Here is a 23,003-nt window from a genome sequence, read left to right as displayed (position 1 = left end):
GAAATGGATGATGTTCAATTTTGGACATGCTGAATTTGAGGTATTTATGCTATGTTCTAGTGGAGATAATCAGTAATCCATTAGACATACAAACAGTATGTGTCTTCAGCTAGCCTGAGATGAAGAGAAGCATTTACTTTGAGAAGTACTGCAGTGTTAGGACAAAGCCTTGAAGGACACCAACATTTAGAGAATGGAGAGAAAAATCTTTTGCAAAGATTAAGAAGAAAAGGTATGAGGTATAAGAGGAAAATAAGTTTTATTTAGTTAAGGAATGGCTTTAATTAAACCCAAATGAATATGTATAAGGTTAAAGGCAATGTACCACTCAATAAAACTACGTCCCAACTTTTAGGGCCATGTTGTTGTCCATTCTCAATATCAGCAATAACTGGAAACAAAATTAGTAAAAATGTAACCCACATATTATCCCAAAACAATTTCAAACAACAGTTTTATAAAAATAAAGGTCACTGAATCTAGTCAGGCCCTCAAAGTCATCAATTATGTCAGCAGACTCCTAGCAAGTAGCTATAACGTTGTATTTTCCTGACAGTATAGCTGCTCATCTAATAAGAAGCATTCTTTCAAGTGTCATGTACCTGACACAAAAGTTTAGACATGTACTTGTCTAAACTTTTGAAAAGTCTGTGAGTAAGGAGGGCCTAAACTTAGGTAATGGCAGACAGCCTGGAATAAGATAGATTTTTTTTTCCCCAAAAGAAATTATACAGGGAACATATCTCAACATAATAAAAGCTATATATGACAAACCTACAGCCAGCATAGTTCTCAACGGTGAAAAACTCAAAAGCTTCCGACTAAAATCTGGCACAAGGCAAGGATGCCCACTATCACCACTCCTATTCAACATAGTCCTGGAAGTCCTAGCCACAGCAATCAGGCAAGAGAGAGAAATAAAACGGATTCAAATTGGAAAAGAAGAGGTAAAAGTGTCACTATATGCTGATGACATGCTACTATATATAGAAAACACTAAAAGGTCCACACAAAAACTACTAGAGCTGATCGAAGAATTCAGGAAGGTAGCAGGTCACAAGATTAACATTCAAAAATCAGTTGCATTTCTTTACACTAACGATGAATCAACAGAAAAAGAAAGTGAAGAAATAATCCCCTTTAAAATAGCACCCAAAGTAATAAATACCTAGGAGTAAATCTAACCAAGGAGGTGAAAGACTTATACATGGAAAACTACAAAACACTGATTAAGGAAGTTAAAGAAGACTTAAAAAAATGGAAAGATATCCCATGCTCCTGGATTGGAAGAATCAATATTGTTAAGATGATCACACTGCCCAAGGCAATCTACAGATTTAATGCAATCCCTATCAAATTACCCAGGACACATTTCACAGAACTAGAACAAATTATAATAAAATTTATATGGAACCACAGAAGACCTAGAATTGCCAAAGCATTACTGAAGAAAAAGAAAGAGACTGGAGGAATAACTCTCCCAGACTTCAGACAATCCTACAGAGCTACAGTCATCAAGACAGCATGGTATTGGTACAAAAACAGACATATAAACCAATGGAACAGAATAGAGAGCCCAGAAATGAACCCACAAACTTTTGGGTTTTTGGACCTTTGACAAAGGAGGCAAGAATATACAATGGAATAAAGACAGTCTCTTCAGCAAATGGTGTTGGGAAAACTGGACAGCAGCATGTAAAGCAATGAAGCTAGAACACTCCCTTATATCACATACAAAAATAAACTCAAAATGGATGAAAGACTTAAACATAAGACAAGATACAATAAACCTCCTAGAAGAAAATATAGGCAAAACATTATCTCACATACACCTCAAAAATGTTCTCCTAGGACAGTCTACCCAAGCAATAGAAATAAAAGCAAGAATAAACAAATGGGACCTAATTAAACTTACAAGCTTCTGCACAGCAAAGGAAACCGTAAGTAAAACAAAATGACAACCCACGGAATGGGAGAAATTTTTGCAAATGAAACCGACAAAGGCTTGATCTCCAGAATATATAAACAGCTCATACAACTTAACAAGAAAAAAAACAAACAACTCAATCCAAAAATGGGCCAAAGACCTAAACAAGCAATTCTCCAAGGAAGAAATACAAACAATCAATAGACACATGAAAAAATGCTCAATATCACTAATTATCAGAGAAATGCAAATCAAAACTATGATGAGGTATCACCTCACACCAGTCAGAATGGCCATCATTCAAAAAGCCCACAATGACAAATGCTGGAGAGGCTGTGGAGAAAAGGGAACCCTCCTACACTGCTGGTGGGAATGCAGTTTGGTGCAGCCACTGTGGAAAACCGTATGGAGATGCCTCAAAAGTCTAGGAACAGACTTACCATATGACCCAGGAATCCCACTCCTGGCCATATATCCAGAAGGAACCCTACTTCAGGATGACACCTGCACCCCAATGTTCATAGCAACACTATTTACAATAGCCAAAACATGGAAACAGCCTAAATGCCCATCAACAGATGACTGGATAAAGATGTGGTATATTTATACAATGGAATACTATTCAGCCATAAAAACAGACAACATAATGCCATTTGCAGCAACATGGATGTTTCCGGAGAATGTCATTCTAAGTGAAGTAAGCCAGAAAGAGAAAGAAAAATACCATGTGAGATTGCTCAAATGTGGAATCTTAAAAACAAAACAAAACAAAACAAAACATAAATACCAAACAGAAACAGACTCACAGACACAGAATACAAACTTGTGGTTGCCAAGGAGGCGGGGGGTGGGAAGGGACAGACTGGGATTTCAAAATGTAGAATAGATAAACAAGATTATACTGTATAGCACAGGGCAATATATACAAGATCTTGTGGTAGCTCACAGCAAAAAAAAAAAAAATGTGACAGTGAATATATATATGTTCATGTCTAACTGAAAAATTGTGCTCTACACTGGAATTTCACACAACATTGTAAAATGACTATAACTCAATAAAAAAATGTTAAAAAAAAAGAAAAGAAATTATACAGCCAGAGTACTTGCACTGACAGCAATAGCTATTTAATATTCTGTTGTAACTGACAAAACATCCTTTTTTAGGGAAAAGTCCTATATCTATTTCCTCAAAGGCATCAGATGAAGGGACTCATAATAGTCATGCAACAAATGCTACTTGGAATAAAAACACCTGAAGGCAACCTATACCACAGAAAGAAAAGTGAAATCATTATTTAATTAATGATTCAGTGCCTGGAATATCGATAGTATGCAAAGAACTCTAAAGGAACTACAGTGTAAAGAACCTCAGAGGCAGACAATCTGCACTACAGCTCATCTAAAAATTTTTGTCAGCAAACCCAAAGTCTCTCATGTTGGCCAACAGACTAAGCATAACAAAGATGAAGAGCAAAAATTTACCTTCACTGCAACCCTATTGGGTTGATTCTTATTCTCAAAAGTCTTATCATTAATTGGTCCATTATTTCAAGAGTAGCTTTGGGGAGGGTAACAGCTCAGTGGCAGAGTGGATGCTTAGCATGCATGAGGTCCTGAGTTCAATCCCCAATACTTTCTTTTAAAAAAAAGAGTTGCTTTGACTTTTAATGTCTAAAGTTTGCATACCACCCTACTTACGAATAGATTGTTTTAAAAGCAGTTTTAGGTTTACAGCACAACTGAGTAGAAGGTATAGAGACTTTCCATGTATCTCCTGCCCCTACATACTCACAGCCTCCCATACTATCAACATTCCACACTGGGTACACTTTTTACAATGAACCTATATTGATACATCATTATTACCCAAAGTACAGTATTTTACATTAGGATTCACTCTTGGTGTTGTATCCTGAGTTCTGACAAATTTACAACATGTATTCACCATTACAGTATCATAGGGAATAATTTCACTGCCCTAAAAATCCGCTGTGCTCTGTCTACTCATCTCTTGCTTACCCATTTTTAAGTCCTAAACTGAAAATAGCAGTTAAGATTCTAAACACTGAAATGATATTCAGAATCTTGAGGATGAAAAGGGAAGGCAAAAGCCAGGGCAGAAAAAAAATAGGCCAAAAATAAGAGCAAAGGAAAAGTAAAGGAGAGCAGCCGCATTTTATGAATCGAAACACTCCATGTCTCAAAGAGCCAAAGCCAGATCCTTTAAGTTCTCTGTTTTTCCTTCCCATTCCCTTCCAGGAACTCTGAGAGGATCTTGGCTAGTACACTTTAACTTGAGTTTTCTTAAGTAGGCAAAGCAGTTATAGCTTAAGTAAATTTCTAATCTACATAAAAACATTTATTTGAAGTGACTCATACCTTAGACTCAACTTACTTGTAAGATACTAGTGGCAAAAACTATAAATAGCCTGAGTTGGATGCTCTTTGATATTACATTGTACACTGGCTCTACAGTCTTCTATACTGTATTCATAAATAGGATTAGCTTGATGAGACAGACTAAGGAGATTTTATAACCTACATTTAGACTTTCCAAATGTTAAATTCATTCCTATCAACACATCTGCCCTTTATTCAGCACAAGTGATACACTGCATATAACATCAATTATTTTGGTAGTGTTCTGTACCTCATCTGTTCTTTAATCATTGCTTACCCTCCTAGACTGATGTAATCTTATCCTTGCTAGCTCTCATTTTTAGTACTACTCTCCCTCTAATCTATCACTAATCACTAGCTGACTTCTATTACTGCTCTTAGGAGATTAAGTCCTCCAGAAGTTTCCAAGTGTCCTAGAAATTAATTCCAAGATGCTTTACCTTACCTTTGTTTCCAAGTCTTTAATACGGTGCCCCAGATCACCTGTCCTTCCATACGTTCCTCATCTATCGCCCTCTGGTATGCCTGTTTTAAAGGCCCTTTACCTGACGGTTCTCCATTTTCAACTCAAAGGCCTCTCACATGTTGTGCCACATTCCCAGAACATCTCCTTCCCCTCAAGACAGGGAAATGTACTGGTCATCTTCCTCCAACCACTTTAACTTCACTCTCCATGAGGTCTTGTCAGATCACTCTTAGGAGATGCTACTTTTTCTAAAACAGATCACAATCCTGGGTGCACATTTTCCAGTGTATGTGAAGTTAAGTTTCACAAGTGTATAACGTGTTTTAAAATAAATACTGATGCCCTGGCTCTATACCATAACAATTAAAACAGAATCTCTAGGCAAAGGACCAGATACTGGTGGTAATAGCTGGGGAGTTATGTTTGTTTTTTACCAAAGCCCCACAGGTGATTCTAATGAGCAGCCAGGGCTATGAACCATTATATTAAGCCTACTCAGCCTAGAAACAGAACTCCCTCAACTACATTTATCCAGTATGTTCTCTAAATGTATCTATATCCGACATGTCTAAAATACACTTACCACACAGCTTTGATCAATGCATAAAATATAAATATCTAAAATGGTCCTTGCAAGGAGGGAAATAGGTCAGTGGTAGAGCACATGTGTAGCATGTATGAAGTCCTGGGTTCAATGCCCAGTACCTCCATTAAAAAATAATAAAGAAATAAATAAATGGCCCTTCATAAGGCTTAAAACTCTGTACAATAGTTTATATACTCTGAGCATAGGGTTCCTCTGTTATAAAATGGGGAAGATACTGTCTACCTTACAGGTCATAAATAATCAAACAAAATATTGAATATTATACATTTAGCAAAGCAACTGACTTATAAATGGCACAAATGTTAAAACCCTTTGGTGCCAAGAGGTGGATTCACTTTCAAGAAAGAAACAAAATTCAAGTGGTAGTATGAAAGATACAAGCCATCTAAATGAGGCTGAGTAGACAGCTGCTGGCCAAGAGTTCTAATAAAGGGGTGTTATTCTTTGTACAGTATACACTCAGCAAATTTTAGCATAAGTATGTTCCATCCTGATCCAGTCTTTCCTTTAAAACTTTTTATACAGGTGAAATCTGGTTAAAAATTAGTGCCAAAACCAATAAAACCCTGGAGAAAAGTACGAAAGTATGTAAAAGTATTTGGAAGTATGAAAAGTATTTGAAAGTATGTAAATTATACCCCAAGGAGGTGCCTGATTCTTACAGTCCCTGGGCCACACTGTGTGGAGAGACTGTTCCCAAATTACACAGAAACACCAGCAGCTGGCTCTATATACTTCCTTCCTTGGTCTCTGTGTTTACAAGCACCCAAATGCAGAGAGGAACGTGCTGCCAAAAATTTAAAACTGAATAAAGCTTATTCTTTTAGGTATCAAAAAAACCAAAAAGGTTAAAAGTTACAAGGTCAAAACTCAAATGGGTATTAGAGAATAGAAAACAGACCAGTAATGACAAATAATGCCAGTGTCAACAGACTGACAGGGGCTACCAGGACTGGTGGTGCTGTATTTTAAGAATTCTGAGATTGAATATGGGTTCACCAGGAAAGCATACTGGTCTAAGAGATAAAGAATATTGGTCATGGGCAGAAGACAGGGACAGCATGTTATGACATATATTTTCCATCCAGAAGACTCAAGAGTCTAAAGAGTCTAAAGCTAAAAAGGGAAGCAGTAATGATGTACACACAGAATAGTATACTTCTATCAGTACTCATCACACTATATGTATCAATTATTTATTTGTTTCTGAGGGCAGGAACTGTGTGTGCCTTATTCTTTCTTGTATCTCCAACACCTATCAGAATGCCTTATATGTAAAAGGCTGTTAATATTTAATTATATTTAATTATCTCTGTAATAAGAAAACAGAAATATGAGATCACACTATTCTGTGATACGGCATAATCATTTAAGGTTTATACACTAAAATACCCTCACATCCTACTATATGCCCATTTGAATTGCAAATTTGACTTCAAGATCGTAAGAAAAATAAATAGTGCCCAAAATGAGAAAGCCCAGGACTAGGTTTAGAAGCACCACTTTTTAAAAGGGAAAACTCCTCCCTCATTTTACTCTTGGGAGATAGTAGAAAAAGTTAAACTTAAGGTTAACTAACAATGAAACCATACTTCATTTCATTTTGTGTAAGTTTTCACTAGACAAATCCCAATGACCATGAATTTGTATTCAGTTCTCCATATTAAGTACCTGGCACAGCATACACTATGTGTAATAAAGCACTTGAATATTTAATATGGTGAAGTTCTAATGTCTATTTTCACTTAGGCACTGCATTGTTAGTACCACTTTAATCAAAAGAACTGGTATGTGATGGAAGGGCAACCTTCCTGTATTTGCTCCACTAGAAGAGTGAAAATTAGTTTTATCCAGGGGTTAAAAACTATTTGTATTCTCAAGCTCAGAACTATGATCTCAAAACAAATAAACACCCTAAAAGATTACTTTAGGTTACAGGACAGAGGTGTTAAAAGTTGACTAGGAAGAATGAGTCTGGATGATCTCTCAAGGAATCTTGTCCTGGATTTTCCACACTTTGTGCCTCCTTTCCTATTTTGAGGTGCCCCAGCTTAACTGGCTCTTTTCTATTTTCTCTAGATTTTTTAAAAATTATGACACATAAAACAAAATGACACACATCCTTTCCCCATAGTTCCAAAATTTCTGTCATAAGAATCAAGTGACTGGACAATGAATATAGATTTCTTGCTTTCTGTGTTGGTTCTGGAAGCAACAAGTGACTCACTATTGAAAGGGGCTTTAAAGCTTTAGATTGCTGAATCTTAATACTTACAGTTAGTAAAATGTCAGATCAATTCGCTCTTACCAATTTGGCAAATTTAAGCATTATTAATTGTAGGTCTGAGCTAAAAGGGCCTTTATATATCTCAAAAAAAAAAAAAATCAAAGTACACAAAGTATACAACTTTATACCATCATTAGCAAATATTTGCCAGCACTTAAAGAGAGCTAGGAGTAAAAGGGCTTAGGTTTTGGTCCAGGCCATGCCCCTTATTAATCATGTGATCTTGGCAAATAATCCAACCTCAGATTCTTCAGCTATAAAACAATGAATCTGCCACCCTCTACCCTACTTACCTCACAGGTTTCTGTGAGGATTCAATTAAATAATCTATTGGGAAAACTATGAAGGCTTAACAAAAACATAGTATGGAACCATCATCATGCTAATCACCATGTTAAAAGGAAATCATTAATCCACAATTTCCTCCATTCTACCCACTTCATAATCAAAGTGACATAACTGTACCAAAAGGAACGATATTGCTATATGGTTCATTTTATTACCTAAATTCACAGTCTATTCTCCAAAAGTCCATATAAGAACATGTAAAGATGAACTAGTAGAAGAATAAATGTGACAAGTAGGTAAGGTAGAGAATTAGGCCATTTAAAATCTTCTAAAGATTGCTCGCCCTAAACTCCAAGATTCCTGATAGGTCCTTTGAAATCTTCAATTTCCTCTGGATTTCAGATGCTTAATTAAAGCACTCTTTTCATCATTTAATTAAGAAACAGGAATATTTTCCTACCACAGTTCTGAGTTTTATGACTTTCTAGTTAAATATACCATAGCACTTTTTACTGCATCATTCCAATTGGGCTCTGTAACACTGCTCTGTAGTGGCTTGCCCATGAGTGAGAAGCAATTTCCCACATCTTAAATGGGCTACAGAAAGCTGTACACAGTTCCCAAATAACAGAGAATTCTTCCTTTACTGACATAGTTCTTGACAGCCTGGTTTCTATGCTAGGTAAGCAAGGTTCCCGGCTGCCATAGAGAAGTTGTACAAATCTACACAAGTCTCCTACAGTGACTTGGAACTCAGTTTCCACAGCTATAAAAATGAGAGCTAGATTACCTCCAAGGATCTGGCTGGTTGAAATAGTGTATGATTCTCTTTAGATCACATAATATCAATCCTATGACCAAGAGACCCCCAAAGAACAATCTCATCTTAGCTATAGCTTCTAAATATTCAAAACATTTCTCATCACTCTCAGTCCCTAAAGGATAGTCACAGCTACTGTAGAACACATAAGAAATGTTTTAACAGTGCAGTTTTTAGAGTCACTGTGTTCTAAAAAAGAAATTGAATAAAAAGATACTAGGAAGACACATGCAAGAAGATATATAAATATGAGGGCTCATTTCCGGAAACCATTCCAATTTCACACCAGGTTATCTCCTGTGGCTAGGAACACTCTCAGGAGTCCAAGCCTAACCTCTGAGACTTCTAACCTCAGAATATCAAAAAAAAAGGTCAGAAAGTCTCAGATCACTCAATTTCAACCAACTCTGAGAATCTTAAACTAAGAGCCCTGTAAAGGGGGGTGTGGGAGGGTGAGGAGGACATAGTAGGGAAGTGGCAGTACAGGATAAGCACAGATGGAAGAGTTTTCTTTCCATGTAAGATCTTATCTTAATGGTTAGTTAAAATAATGTTTGAAAACTAAGCTCAGTAATAAATGATTCACTCAAAAACTACATGCAAGGAACTCTGCTAAGCACATGAGATGATACACAGATGAATTCAGGGAATTTAAAATCCCGTAATGCCCTGACTGTGGTTGAAATGAGTGTGGGTAATCTGCCATCCCTAAATTGCATTCTCCATACCACCCCTTCTGCAGTGCAGTTTGAAAATAAAGTATTAGGAGAAATGTACCCAAATATTAATACTTAAGGAAATATGCTGTCTCACGAGTGACCCAGAATGACTTAGGAATTCAGAAGCTGACTGGCCATCCGGTTTTAGTAATCAGTGAAGACTTACTGGGATTAGTTTTGAGTAGGGTGTTGAAAGATGGGAATAACTTTCATTTTAGTTACCTGTTTGCCCTTGGAATATATATTTTTAATATATAAGCATCACTGATGGGGAAGAAGCTGAAACAAGGACAAGGATCACCATTAGCAAGCATGCAGAAAAACATCAAGTCACCAGTTAATAACAGTCTAGAGCTCACTCATGTGATTTCCATTGTCTCAGGCATTATATTAGTGCTCATCCAACCACAAATTTTATTTTTGTTACAATGACCACCAGTATTTTAATCAAAACAGATATGCTGTAGAAGTGGGAGGAAACAGAACAGCTTCTTTCAAGTGAAAAAGGGAAAGCTTGAGGGGAGTCTCCCAGACATCAATTTTCACTGTGAAACACCATCATCCAATGCAAATGATCATTCCCTTCTTTTCAATTTCTCTACTTATCTTTTAACCTCAGCTCTACCAAGCACCTGAGGCAGATAAATATGTACATAACTAAAAGTTAGGATGATAAACATTGTAATGATTTCCATTCTCTCTCAAGGGCAAACTGCTTTGAAATGTGATTTTTGGTTACTAGCTCTTATGTAAGAGCATAAAGCTCTTAGATGTCTGGGTTTCTGGTATAGGCAGAAGGTGAAGGCAGAAAGAGTATTAAAAGTCTCTGTTCTACAACCCCAAAAGAACCAAAATTGTTTCCAGCCCAATATGTTTAAATAAAAAGATGTTACCCCAGGAAATATAAAAATATCGAAACCTTTCAAATACCACAATACTTTTTCTGATAGATTCGACAGTAACACTTACAATCATAGTTAAAGGTTTAGAATGTAAAGAACTTACACATTTTACTGCACCCCCAGATTTTAAATATATAAACCCTACTTTTGCTGATATACAGTGAAACTGCATTTACCTAAAAGAGAAATGACAGTAACAGCACTGCTTGAGAAAAATAATTTAAAGAGAAAATATAAAGAAACCTCAACCCAAGTTAACCAGACATCCTTCCCACTGGTGTTATTAGTACCTTCTAAAGCTCCAAGTGGTATAATTTATCTTCTCACATACAGGATAATAATAATGCTTCCAGTTGTTAACACAAATTATGTCAAATAAAAGGAAGGGAAAAAATCATTAGCCATATATAGGGTCTTCCAATATATCATATAGATAACATGAAGTCAATCTAGCTTCACATAACTTGCTCAAACCTGGTAGAAACCTAGAGGGTGTGGATGTGATAGCGATATTACTACTGACAAAGCTAAAGGATAATAAATAAGATATAAATAAAATATATGTTATAAGGAACACTGTAAGCCTCTAGGTATTACATATCTCTATTTCTTCCAATATTTGGATTGAAATAAGATAATTTCATTTATCTCCCTCCACACATTTTCTCCTTTACAATACAAATTATTTCTAAGCCTGGCTGGCGTTGTCTCACTCCACACCCCAAGCTAGCGATATAAAACATTTTCCCCAAAAAGAAAGGAACCTACAGAATGATACATAAGCCTAGGGCTTTTTTTTTTTTTTTTTTTTAATTAAGCATGTGTCTTCCACTTGTAGACTTTTCTCTCGGTTACCTCTCCGGAGGGTGTGAAAATATCAACATCCGGTGGCCCACCCCCACCCTCTAAGTAGTACCTCGCAGGGACTACGCTCATCCCCCTCCTTCCCTTTCAGTCTCATCACCTTTGAGAAGCTTATTGAATACTTCTTCCCATTGCTTCCCCACCCTTATTCATGGCTGAGCACGACAAGCTCCGCATCCTTCGTCCAAGAAAGGGACTAGTAAAAAAGGCATGCTCGAGAAATGAAAATCGAAGATAACCTGACAACCAGACAATTTAAAGCAACGGGGTTGGCCTTTCTCCCTACCTCGACCTCGGACCGGTAGTCGGTTCCCTAAATACTGCAATCTCTAGTCTTCACGCTCTCCCCACCCCCACCCCTTCAGAGATGAGGCCGGAAAATGAAAAGGCCGGGGTGAACCGCGAGACTGGGCCATCCCTAACGAAGCCCGCTGCCCCCGCCCCACGGGCTGGAGTCCCCGGAGAGGATGGAGATAGCGGAAGGAGCAAGGGCCCCCGGACCGGGACCTTCCAGGGCGCCCGCTTGAAGCCCCCAGAGACGCGGCCCGGGACAGCCGGGCCCTCCCCGCCGGCATCCCCGCAGTCCAGCCCCCAACAGGGCCCCTCCCCGCCCCGGCACTGCAGCGGTACCCGGCGCGGACCCCACGCCGGCCTCACTCGCACACACGCCACACAAAAGCGCCGCGGCCGCCGCCTTCCCGCCCCCACAGCCCCGCGGAGCAATCAATGAGGCGGCCGGCGCCGGCGTCCCCTCCGTGCACAGCCGAATGCGGGGCCCGGCCGGCAGGGGCGGTGGCGACGCTCACCATCGCTCCGCTTGATCTCCACGTAAATCCCGATCTGGATCTTGCCGAAGTTGGCCGTTGCCATCACCTCATCTGGAGCAGCGGCGGCGGGCCGAGGGAGGGGGACGGGAGGGCGGAAAAGGCGGGGAGGGGGCGGGGTAGGTGTGGGAGGGGGAGCGGTTGCCCGCGGCCGCGCCGGCCCGGGCGACAGCGTGAACGCGAGCCGGGGCCGCGAGGAGCAGCGGCGGGCTGGCAGGCAGAGGCCCCGGGCCTGCAGGCCGGCGGGAGGACGCGCACGCCGGGGCGTCGGGGTGAGGCGAGGGCCCGGGCCGAGAGGCGGCGCGGGGAAGAGTGGGAGGGCCCGCGCCGCCCGCCCGGGAGCAGACGCTGGGGAGGCGGGGCGCCGTGCGCCTGCGCAGTGCACGCCTCCCGCGTCTCTTCCTCCTCGGCCCGCCTTTCCCCGCTGCTTCGAGGCGGCCCCGCCTAGCTCCGCGGCGGGGCTGGCGGGCGGCGGCCGCGGCGAGGCAAGCGGAGGAAGCGGAACCTCCTACGAACCCGCGTCTAGTTTGATTTCAGAGCGCGGCCTGGAAGAGGCGGGAACCCGCACACCGGTGCCATCCTGTCTTCCAAGAATTGGCGCTGTAGCTGGAATGGATTAAGGGCCCCGTGGTTTCAGGGCTTTCCGGCTAGAGCGCGTGGCTGAGAGATGTGAATTTAGGGGCTGGCCATTGACAACAGAGGCTTGGTGTTCCATTTGAGAGTGTCACCTCTATTGCTGCTTAGAGGTGGCCTACGCAAGTAACCGTCCCAAGGTTTCCCATTCCAATTGTGGAAAAAAATAAGAAACACCTTTGATGTGTCACCTACCCCAAGTCGGAATGAAGATCTGCTTTTCGTAGCCCTTACAGCTCATCACCACTCAAAAAGAAACCCTGAGGTGGGGCGGCCTTGACTCTTCGGTTGTGATGCATTCGATGCTGGTGTCCTGTCTCTGCTGTAGGGTTCAAGGTTTTTTTCCCTGGCCCATAAAACCAATAACTATGATTCAAGGACAGAGGGTAGACACAGAAAGTTGACTAAGGACTGTGCCTTTTCTGCAGTCACTTGATTAGTCTGACCACATCAGCATTTGGAGAGCAGGATTCTATCCTGGCAGAGCAGGAAGGCCATGTGGACAGGGACCATGGAAACCGTGTTTACAGCACTGTGTAAAAACGTCCAAACGTGTGACCTGTGCTTCTAGTATTAGGACTTGATATGGAGGAAACATACTTACCATGCCCTACTTTCTCTAGTCATTGTTAATCTCCCTGTAATAATAACTAAAAACGTACATTTTAAAAATTAAAAAATTGGAAACTGGATATGTGTGTGTTAGGTGCATATGTGGAGTTTTCAACATCATGCAGATAATCAAGTCAAGCAGACCCTAAAAAATCTTAAAAGATTCAGATTCCATTTTTAGCTTGAATATATTGAAGGCATACTTGTCAAAAGAACAAAGTTTCACAAATCCAGTCTAAAGTAAAAATAATGTCTAGGAAAAAAACACTGGGTGGACAACTAAGAAAATAACTTCTGCTTTTACATTCTAGAAATGACATCACTAAATCTCACTTCAGGACCTCTGTTTCAAAATAAGATTTGACCAAATCAAGATTCAGGTTTTTTTTTTTTTTTAAATAACTTTGAGAGTTTTATCTCAATTCTTTGAGCTTCTGTCTAGTAGATCTCATTCTCTGATGTTTCTATGACTGAGGTATAAAGCATCTATTTATTTGCTTGCAAATTCTTTAAAGAATGCAAAGAAATCAAGCTATACATCTATTAAATTAAAAATTACTTCATAAGATACTGTTTTATCATAGTTGGTGACACATACCTTGCACCCTGTGGGTTATATAATTTAAGAAGTCTAAACCTTTAATCCATATTCAAAGGTATTTTAAATATATATACATCATCCTACTCCATAAAACAATGTATGAGACATGCTATGTGTCAAACATAAAAACCATTCCTTTATAGGTTATACCCCAAAGGCTTGTGTTTTTTGGTTTATCCCATCCAGTATTTATTTTTCCCAAGACTTGCATCTTGGGCTTTGTATGCCACAGGCCTCCTGATGAGCAGCCATAAATAAATGCAATGTGGCTATGCTTCAGTCAACATCCTGGGTCAAGAATTCTGATTCTAACTCAGGCATCAGCAAGATGCATACCCCTAACTAGAACAGTGACTGGCATTTAATAGGCATTCAGGCATCTGTTCAATGAATTAACTTGTTCAACTGCTCCAAATCTCTGTTACCTCTTTGTTTTGTTTTGTTTTACCCCTTTGAACAGCCTGGAAAAGTAACTTTCATTCTCTCAATTGCAGAAACTTTTTGTGAGGGTTAAATGAAATAATAAAATGTGATAGTGCTTTGATATTTATAAACTATAGTCATGTTAAAAAAACAAAGTAAACCAGTCTATGAAAAAATAAGCTAGTATTCTACTATAATCTTCAAATCATTAATTTGAATTTTATGTCCAATGATATAAAATCAAGCACACTTTGCAATTTGGCTTTGGCCCTCATCATCTCATACTGGAGAGGATAACAAGAGTTTAACAGATCTGTCTATATTCTTTTACCCGCTTGAGTCCATCCTACCTTAACAGCCAGAATAATCTTGCTTAAGGATCTCTCCATTAAGTCATATCTGTTAACAGTGGCTACTATTGTCCTAGCCTATCCTGAGTTGATAAACTATTCCAAAAAAAAATCATAGTTGTTGTAATTGAGCCAAGCCAATATCCTTATAATGCCTAGATTTAAAAAAATTCTCTGCTTTGGGGTCATTAGTATATTAATTTTAAGAGATTATTCCGAAGAAGAGGCTGTTAAACTATTGAGCAAGATTTGAAGCAGAAGCCAGCACTCACCTTAACCAGTTTTCTGCTCCTCTGGAGAAGAGCAGAAGCACGACTTGGCTCCGGGTCTAGCTCAATTTCCATGTACTTGTCTACATCTTCTTACTTGAAATTTTCCATTCAATGTTTGCATCTATTCTCCATTACTTCCACAAAGTTTGTGGATCTAGGATCAAGTGGAGAAAATGGGTAAGGCTGGCAGAATCTTTCTTTGACTTTATTATCTACTTTATGCCCTGGACTGTTTTGGAGATTTCTGGTTGTTAGTGATTCCCATTCCCATTAAATTTACTCAAATTTTAATTCTAATTAAACTGGTGTAATTTCATTGAATTATATTTTAGTCTTTAAACAAATATATTAAAAACACCTGGGAGATATAAATTCCAATTTTACTTGCTCTAAAATAACTGCTTTTTTCATCTTCATAGGATCTCTCTTACTGCTTGCAAACATGTTCAGTCTCCTTTGTCTTGGAAAGAAAAAAAATCTTCCCTTGATTCCCTTTCTATTTAAATTCTATTCTATTTTTTACTTTCTCTCGCCTGCCACATCTCAAACAACTGCTCTAAATCACTACCTTGATTCCCCATCATTCATTCATTTCCTAAACCTGGATTCAACCCTCTACTGAATTGTATTTTTTTAAAGTCAAAGGTTACCCTCTAATTACCTCATTCAGTGGATCCTACCATCTTTATTTGCCTTCAATTCATTGAAGAATGGCCTACCTGCTCTCTTCCAAACAATACCTTGCCCATTTCTGCCTCAGTTTCTGCTCATATAGTAAACGATTTACTCTTCTCTTCTCTTCTCTATTTAAAGCCTTTCCATCTGGCAAGGCACAGCTGAAGTCTCTCTTCTTTTTGGAGCTTTCTCCACCTAATCTAATCTATAATGGTTGTCCTATCTGGGTGATTCTCCACCAGCCATGATCATCAGAAGCACCTAAGAAAGATTTTAATAAAAATACAGAAGCACAAACCCTACTCCAGGCCTAGTGGTTTAAAATTCTGGAGGGAACTTAATGTGGTCTAATTTTTAAAAACTCATCAGGAAATTCTGAGGCGTATGTACAACTGGTTGAGAACTACTGATTATTCCCAAATTTTCATAATTCAATATTTTCTGTGCATTGGCCGCTCAGGGACTGGGTACTGAATAGACATTGATTGATTATTTTCCTAGTCCACCTTCTTCATTATAGTTCTTTCAAGTATATTTTTGATAGTCTACTTATCAACTTATTTTGATAGTATACTTTCGCTTATACTTTTTGATAGTGTATTGGATTGTATTAATGGTAAGTTTTTGGTAGAGACCTAATTTACGAAGCCTTTTAAGTTCCATATTGAACTTAGAGCTATATAGAAGGTATCAAATAATATAGTGTCATATTAAATTATTGTCTACATTGAGATATTTCTAATCTTTATACTTATTAATATGTTTGCTTTAATTTTCATTTACATAACAAATTCCTCTAAAGTATAGGAAGTTACCAGACTTTCAGTAATTTGATGAGTATGAACTCAGAAATAACAGGAAGTGATCTTTTCACCATTTGTAGTAATATATTCAAATTAAAAATCATTTACATATGCTTACAATAATTCTTATTAATTCAGGAGCTTAGTAAACTCTTCTATAGGTTTACTTTACTCTGTGATTGATGGTGTGCTACACATCCTCATTATCTTAAGAAAACTATGGCCACTGTTAGTTTTTTCAATGTATTCAGTCCAAGTCAAGTACAACTGGAGAGACTAGGTTTCCATGAAATACTTCTTGTTAAAGGATAGCACTTGATATTTTTGTTGCTGTTCTGATGTAATCAACTTTACAGAAAGCAAAGTTTCCAATAAATATTAAGGCCCACAAACACATTCTATTTCCCTAATCTTTGTTAATATGAGTACTTACTTTTTGTGGCTGTTTAAATGGAAAATATATGTTATATACCGTGAGTGGAGCATAGCTAGGACAAAGCAAATACATTTTACAACAGTAGAAATGTATTAAAGACATTTTTTGCCTTATAAATTTATCTCTCTTAAAAATATTTGTTTTGCTTGACTTCATTTCTTATGACTATTACAGTGTGTTTTTATAATCTATACACTTATCATTTTTGATAGCTCTATACTATTCCATATATTTCTAAATCATTTTTGCTTATACATTCATTGTATTATTGGGTTATCTTCAAAATAACATTTCAATTATGAACATCTTTGTAAAACTTTTTTTGTGGGAAAATTCCTCCAAATGAAAATATCAGGTCAAAGGGTATGAAAGTTATTACTTAAAATGCAAAAGATAGACTATCACTTCCTTCTTAAAACCAATCACCAACTTCCTAGGATAAAATCTAAATTCTTTACATAACTATACATGATCTAGCTTTGGCCACCTCTCCACCTTTGTCTGATACCACACTCCTGCTCATTCTGCTCTAGCTTCACTGAGTTCTTTTCTGTTCCTTAAATGTATCAGGCTCTTCCCCAGATCAGGATTGTGGCTCTTGCTCAACTTTTCACATGACTGTTTCTTCTCTTTCAGGTCTCAGTCACAAATCACCTCCTGAAAAAAGTCTTCCCTTACCCCCCACCTCACCCCTGTTTTACTATCACATCACTCTGTTACTTAACACAGCCTGTGATAACTTGTTCCTGTATTTACTTTTTGATTTGTTTATCTCCTCCCCCACTCTAAAGTAAGCTCCTTGAGGGTACGAAACTTGTTTAATGTTCTTTGTTACCTCTTCTGCACACAGAACAGTACTTGAAACACAGATGCTCAGCAAACAAAACAAACGTTATTTTTTATTCTGCAACTTGCTATCTTTATATGAATGGAAAAGTGCTAATAACTTAATGGTCAGAACCTTGGCAATAGGCTATCCTGTATATTTTAGGCTATAGGCAACATTCTTTTATGAAAGGTGTAGAACCAGCAAGGCTAACCTAGGAAAGAGAGCACAGTGTTAAAGGAACAGACCTAGTATAGAATCAGATTTGTTGTTTTCTATTACAATAGATCTATCTCTGTTTTAATAGTTGGCTCTTATTTCAATGTATCTGTGAATAGTAAAGGAAAGTGTAAGTAAACAAGCATTTAGATAGACATTTGGGTTGTTTCCATTTTATCTCTTGCTCTTATCAACAATGTTGAATGCATTCACTTTGTACAGTTGTGTGAATATTTCTTTAGGATAACATCCTAGAAATAGAATTGCTCAGCCAAAAAATAGTCACATTACAATTTTGGTAAAATTGAGCAATTTTTAATGTTGTTTTAATGTTACTTTGATGTTTGTGATGCTATACATCAATTACATTTCACACAATATTTGAACTAAACATAATATATCATCATCATTTTTATTGTTAATCCCTGCCCTAATATACCCTCTCTCATTCCTGTAGATTTCCAGGTTTCTAACCAAATTCTTGGCCTCGACATACTGCCTTATTCTGACTTCAAGTTTGTGTACAAAGCCTGCCTCAGGACTTGCTCCAGACACTTGCTCTGAATTCACATCCCAATTTTCTGTAATTTCCCAGGACTAGCTGTTTCCACACCTCCCTTGCACTCATCACTATGTCATGATTCTGTAAATCCACACCCCAGCCCAGGACTCCATAAAACAATTCCACCCACATCCTTGTCACCTACTTTTATAAACATGGAACAATAGCAAACAATATAAACAATCTGTAGTTAAATGCTAATTGTGTGGTACAGGCTCTAAGTAGAGAGTAGAAGAAAGTCAGTGAGAACTAGAGCAGTCAGGAAAGATTTTTTAAATGCTCTTTATATTTTTATGTTTTGTTTATGAGCATTGAAGAAGTTCAATTTTAAAAAGGGAGTAGAGGTCAACAGGTATGACTTCCTCAAGCCCTGAAAAATGACTGAGATCTAAACAGACAGCAGAAAAGAATGCAAACAAGCAGCAGAAGCAGGATATTTTTCACATAACCTCTTCGATGCAACCATTTTTATGCTAGGTAAGACAGCTCAGTTAAAATGTAAACATGATTTTTCTGAATACAAGTAATGTGTGCAACCAGACATCTATAATCTGTATTCTATCCCTAGTGCTCACTCTAAATATAGTGGACTTCTGTCTTCTACTTTATTCACTTTTATATTGCTTAACCTTTAATTTAGCATGTACTGTTTTTATAATCAAGATTTTTTTCCTCAAAAATATAGGATCTCGAATGTTTACAGGAGGGAGATTGAAGAGACATATCTGATAAGAGATGTACATCTTGAAAATGACTAAAAAATCTTTAGGTGGATATAGTTATGGTGGGCTTTGAACACCATGCAGGGACGTTTACCCTTGGTGTGGGCATCTGTAGGGAACTCCTTTGAGGACAGGTATGACCTGAACTAATAGAGCAGCATCATGATGTGATGGAAGAAGTATAGACTTTGAAGTATGACTGACCTGGTTTCAAATACCAGTTTTGCTGCTTCTTATATGTATGGCCTTGTTCAAGTTACTAATTTTTTGAAGTCAAAATTTTCTTAGTCTATAAAATGGGGGTAATACCTATGTCATAGAGCTTTTATTATGATCAAACAAAATGAAGTAAGAGCTATAAAGCACTTGGCACAAAGTAGGCCCTTGATAAAGAACTGCTATAATTATTTAAGGAATATTACAAATTTTGCCAAATAGAAAGAAAGGAGGAGACTTTTGCATCAGGATGGTCAGCGAGGAAGATTCATGAGGTATGAGCTTATTCAAGTTTGAATTAGTGGGATGGAAGGGAATTAGAGAAAAGACAGACATAGAGATGTCAAGACTGGAAAGTGATTACATATGAAACATGGAAGATAAAGGAGAGTGATATGTGGAATGCTCTGATTCTTAACAAAGGAGAAGATTGTCATTACTTGACATTAGAATTTTCCTGGGGTGTAATTACATAAAGCAGGAAGTAGTCTATATTGGCATATCTATAAAATGTAGTTTGGGAAGCAAGAACCAGCAAAATGGAAGTCAAAGAATGTACAGGTAACTGATAATTTAGAAAAATATATTAAAGAATACAACTTCAGATGACAAGGTTTTGTTGGAATTTATCTTTCTAGTTTACTGACACCAAGTGGTGGTACCATGAAAATTTTACAACCACATTTAATACTTACAAGACAAACTTATCTACCAGCAATAAAAGTTAAAATACATCTTCACCTAAAACCTCTTCTGGAGTTCAAATTCTTAAAATACAAAGCAAAAACCAGTTTATATAAAGCTATATGTCACTTTGTATTTTATTTCAGTAGAATGCCTAAGTCAGTCACTTTAGATTTAGTGTTGTGAACATTTGTTGCTTCCTTCTGAATAATCTTTCTTCTTAGTAGTACCTTGAATTTCTCAATTATATTGTTTAAGTGGGATTGACCCCTCCTCTCACAATTCCAAGGGTAGGCCCTGATTAACTTAAGCCAGTCACTGTATTTCATCCCCCTGACCCAATGATTCGTTCATAGATGAAAACATTCTAATAAGGTACAAAGAATGTCTGTTCTTGGAATTGGCTTGAGTTGAGGGAGCAAACTCTCACCTTTCTGCTAGAAAATGGACCTGAAGAAAGTAGCTCCAAAGTTGTGAGCAACCATTTTTATGACCACAAAGTTAGGGCCTGGTAAAAATGGATTCACCATTGAAGAAGCAGAGCCAAAAATTTGAGGGAAAGAAGCTGGGTATCATCCAAATTCTTGAGCTGCTGAGCTGAATGAAAGCTTATCTGAGGTCAGACCTATCTGAATTTTTCTGCAACATAGTCCATAAATTCACTTCAGTGTTTCAGTTGAAGCTGGATTTTCTACTGCCTGCCACCCAAAATCCCATTAAATACAAGTGACATGGCACCTGTGGATGTCAGTATTGTCCTAAGCTCTGGAGGACACTGTCAATATTATGTGTCATGTACAGCAAATGGAGCTCAGGTTAGGGTTTGAATTTGTGCTTTGGCAGAATTTATAGCAGAAGCTGAAGTCACCGAGGGGCAGACTTCCACTGGGATATTGAATCTTTAGTAGAATTTAAAATAGTCTCCTTAGTAGACTTATTACAAGTTGGCTTCTAAAAATTATTTTCAGAAATCTCCTATCAAGCTTCATTTTACCATTTAACCAAGGACTAGGGGAAATGGGGCTAAAGATGTAAAGCAGCCTGGGGGAACAATTTTAGTTTATTTTCTAACCTTTTGATGAGAAGTATTTGTGCTACATTAAGAGATGTAAAAAATGCAAAATTTAAATTTTCATTTTGAAATCAACTCACTTGGTTTTATATAAGATCTGAAGCCATAAGGTGCTATTTGAAACATGTCATTGAGTAAACATATATCCTAAAAATTGAACTTGAAGATTTGGGAAATCTTTTTATAGAAGCTATTTTTCTCAGAATGTAGAAGCAGTTTCCTGTAAATCATATTAGTTCTGAAGAGACTGTAGCAGGAGTGGCCCCAAGCCTTGTGGCATTTGTTAGAGCTGCTGTTGAAGCACTAGCCAGTGCCATGGGTAAAAGAGTGATGACTAAGAAAATGGATGAAGACTCTCCGAAGAAAAGACAAGTAAACCAGCAGCTGATCTCAGAGAATCCATGAAGTTTTAGCTTACGGTTTTGAAATTAGCATGTAGTTGTGACAAAGGCAGTCAGGGCAGTTCAAAGAAGGAATAAATGTATCCTGCAGAAGTTTTGGGAAGTTTAGGGGGAGCACTGTCATGGCCAGTTGCTGGAACTGTGACATAGCTATCGGTACCTGCCCAGGAATGAAAAGAACTTCAAAAAAAGACTTCTGAGGAAAAATCAGAGGCATGTGTACACCTACTGAATGTTATATATATTAAGGAATTGTCAATTTTATTGGGTAGGAAAGCAATTTTGTGGTTCTCTTTTTTTTTTTAAAAAAGTTCTTATTTGTTAAAGAAACACACACACACACAATAGAAACTTTTATTAGAGTGGAGAGACCATGAATCCTTTAAAATACTTAATAAAGGAATTTTCAGTCCTTGCAAGTTGAAGGATGGTATAAGAATGTCACAGGTCATGGAAAATGAAAGGCTTGAAAAGCACAAGAATTCTATAAATGAGTAGCAGAGATTGCTGGTGATCCTCAGCCTCCCTCATCTTAGTGTGGCCATATGATGAAGTTCTGGCCAATGGAGTGTTAGTAGAATCAATGTGCACTCTTTCAAGCAATCAAAACTTCCATGAATTTTCCTCATTTTCTATCCTCATCTGTCAGCTGAAGGACAGGACTCCTAGGAAAGGGTGAAGCCCAAAGTTGGAAGGAGTCTGGACCCCTGAATACCTGTCTCTCTCCCCACTTAACTGCAATGCACCATGGGATGAGTAAAAGGGAATTTTTTATTGGCTTAAGCCACTATAACATTTTGATATCATTTATTATAGAAGTTAGCCTGCTATGACTAATACACAAGTCACCATCAAAATTTTAGATTACTAAATGATAACTGAAAGTGGTTAAATTATGACCAAAAAAATTCTCATGGGTCATGATTCTTAGGAAGCAGACTCTGAAATTAGTATGCAGGAATTTACCCGGAAGTGGCTTTGGATCAACAAATTTGGGAGAGCACAAGAAGCTGGCCTGGGCAGAGGGAGAAACTGAATAGTGATGCAGTGAAAACAAAGGCCACTATAATTCCATGGATAGCTTTAGAGCTAGGATATTCTTTCAAAGTCGTCTCAAGCTGAGATGAGGGAGTAACTGTAACCCTACACATGGGTCAATTTTTGCATTTGGGTACCCCTGGAGGAGGGGAGTGGACCTTGGACGAGGGAGCTTCCATTGGCTGTGAGCAGCTCCTGAAGAGGAGTTCAGCTGTGAGCCCCTAGTAGCCAACACTCCTTTAACTGGGGAAATGAATGCCCTGGATCTGGGCAGTGCAATACACATTCACTTCAGGAACATTCCAGAAGCTGGTTTGTGAGTGGCAGTATGCTTTTAATGAATAGGCCAAGGAG

At 38.1% G+C, this 23,003-nt stretch overlaps 1 protein-coding gene across 3 annotated transcripts in view; it reads right to left on the bottom strand.

Moving 5' to 3' along the window:
- The window catches only part of KIF2A (kinesin family member 2A), a 64,735-nt gene extending 52,271 nt beyond the window's left edge, over window positions 1–12,464 (bottom strand). The window contains exon 1 of one of the 3 annotated variants that reach the window (XM_032472919.1): window positions 12,087–12,464. In XM_032472919.1, coding sequence (XP_032328810.1) covers window positions 12,087–12,150 — 64 coding nt within the window. In that variant the 5' untranslated portion in view covers window positions 12,151–12,464. The remainder of the gene's footprint in view (window positions 1–12,086) is intronic. The other 2 variants (XM_032472907.1, XM_032472914.1) reach the window with 2 other exon arrangements.
- Window positions 12,465–23,003: the final 10,539 nt, after the last annotated feature.

This window comes from Camelus ferus, chromosome 3 (assembly GCF_009834535.1).
Source record: "Camelus ferus isolate YT-003-E chromosome 3, BCGSAC_Cfer_1.0, whole genome shotgun sequence".
Classification (NCBI taxonomy): Eukaryota; Metazoa; Chordata; class Mammalia; order Artiodactyla; family Camelidae; genus Camelus; species Camelus ferus.
Note: the sequence above shows the minus strand (reverse complement) of the source record. Positions and strands in the feature narration are given on the sequence as shown.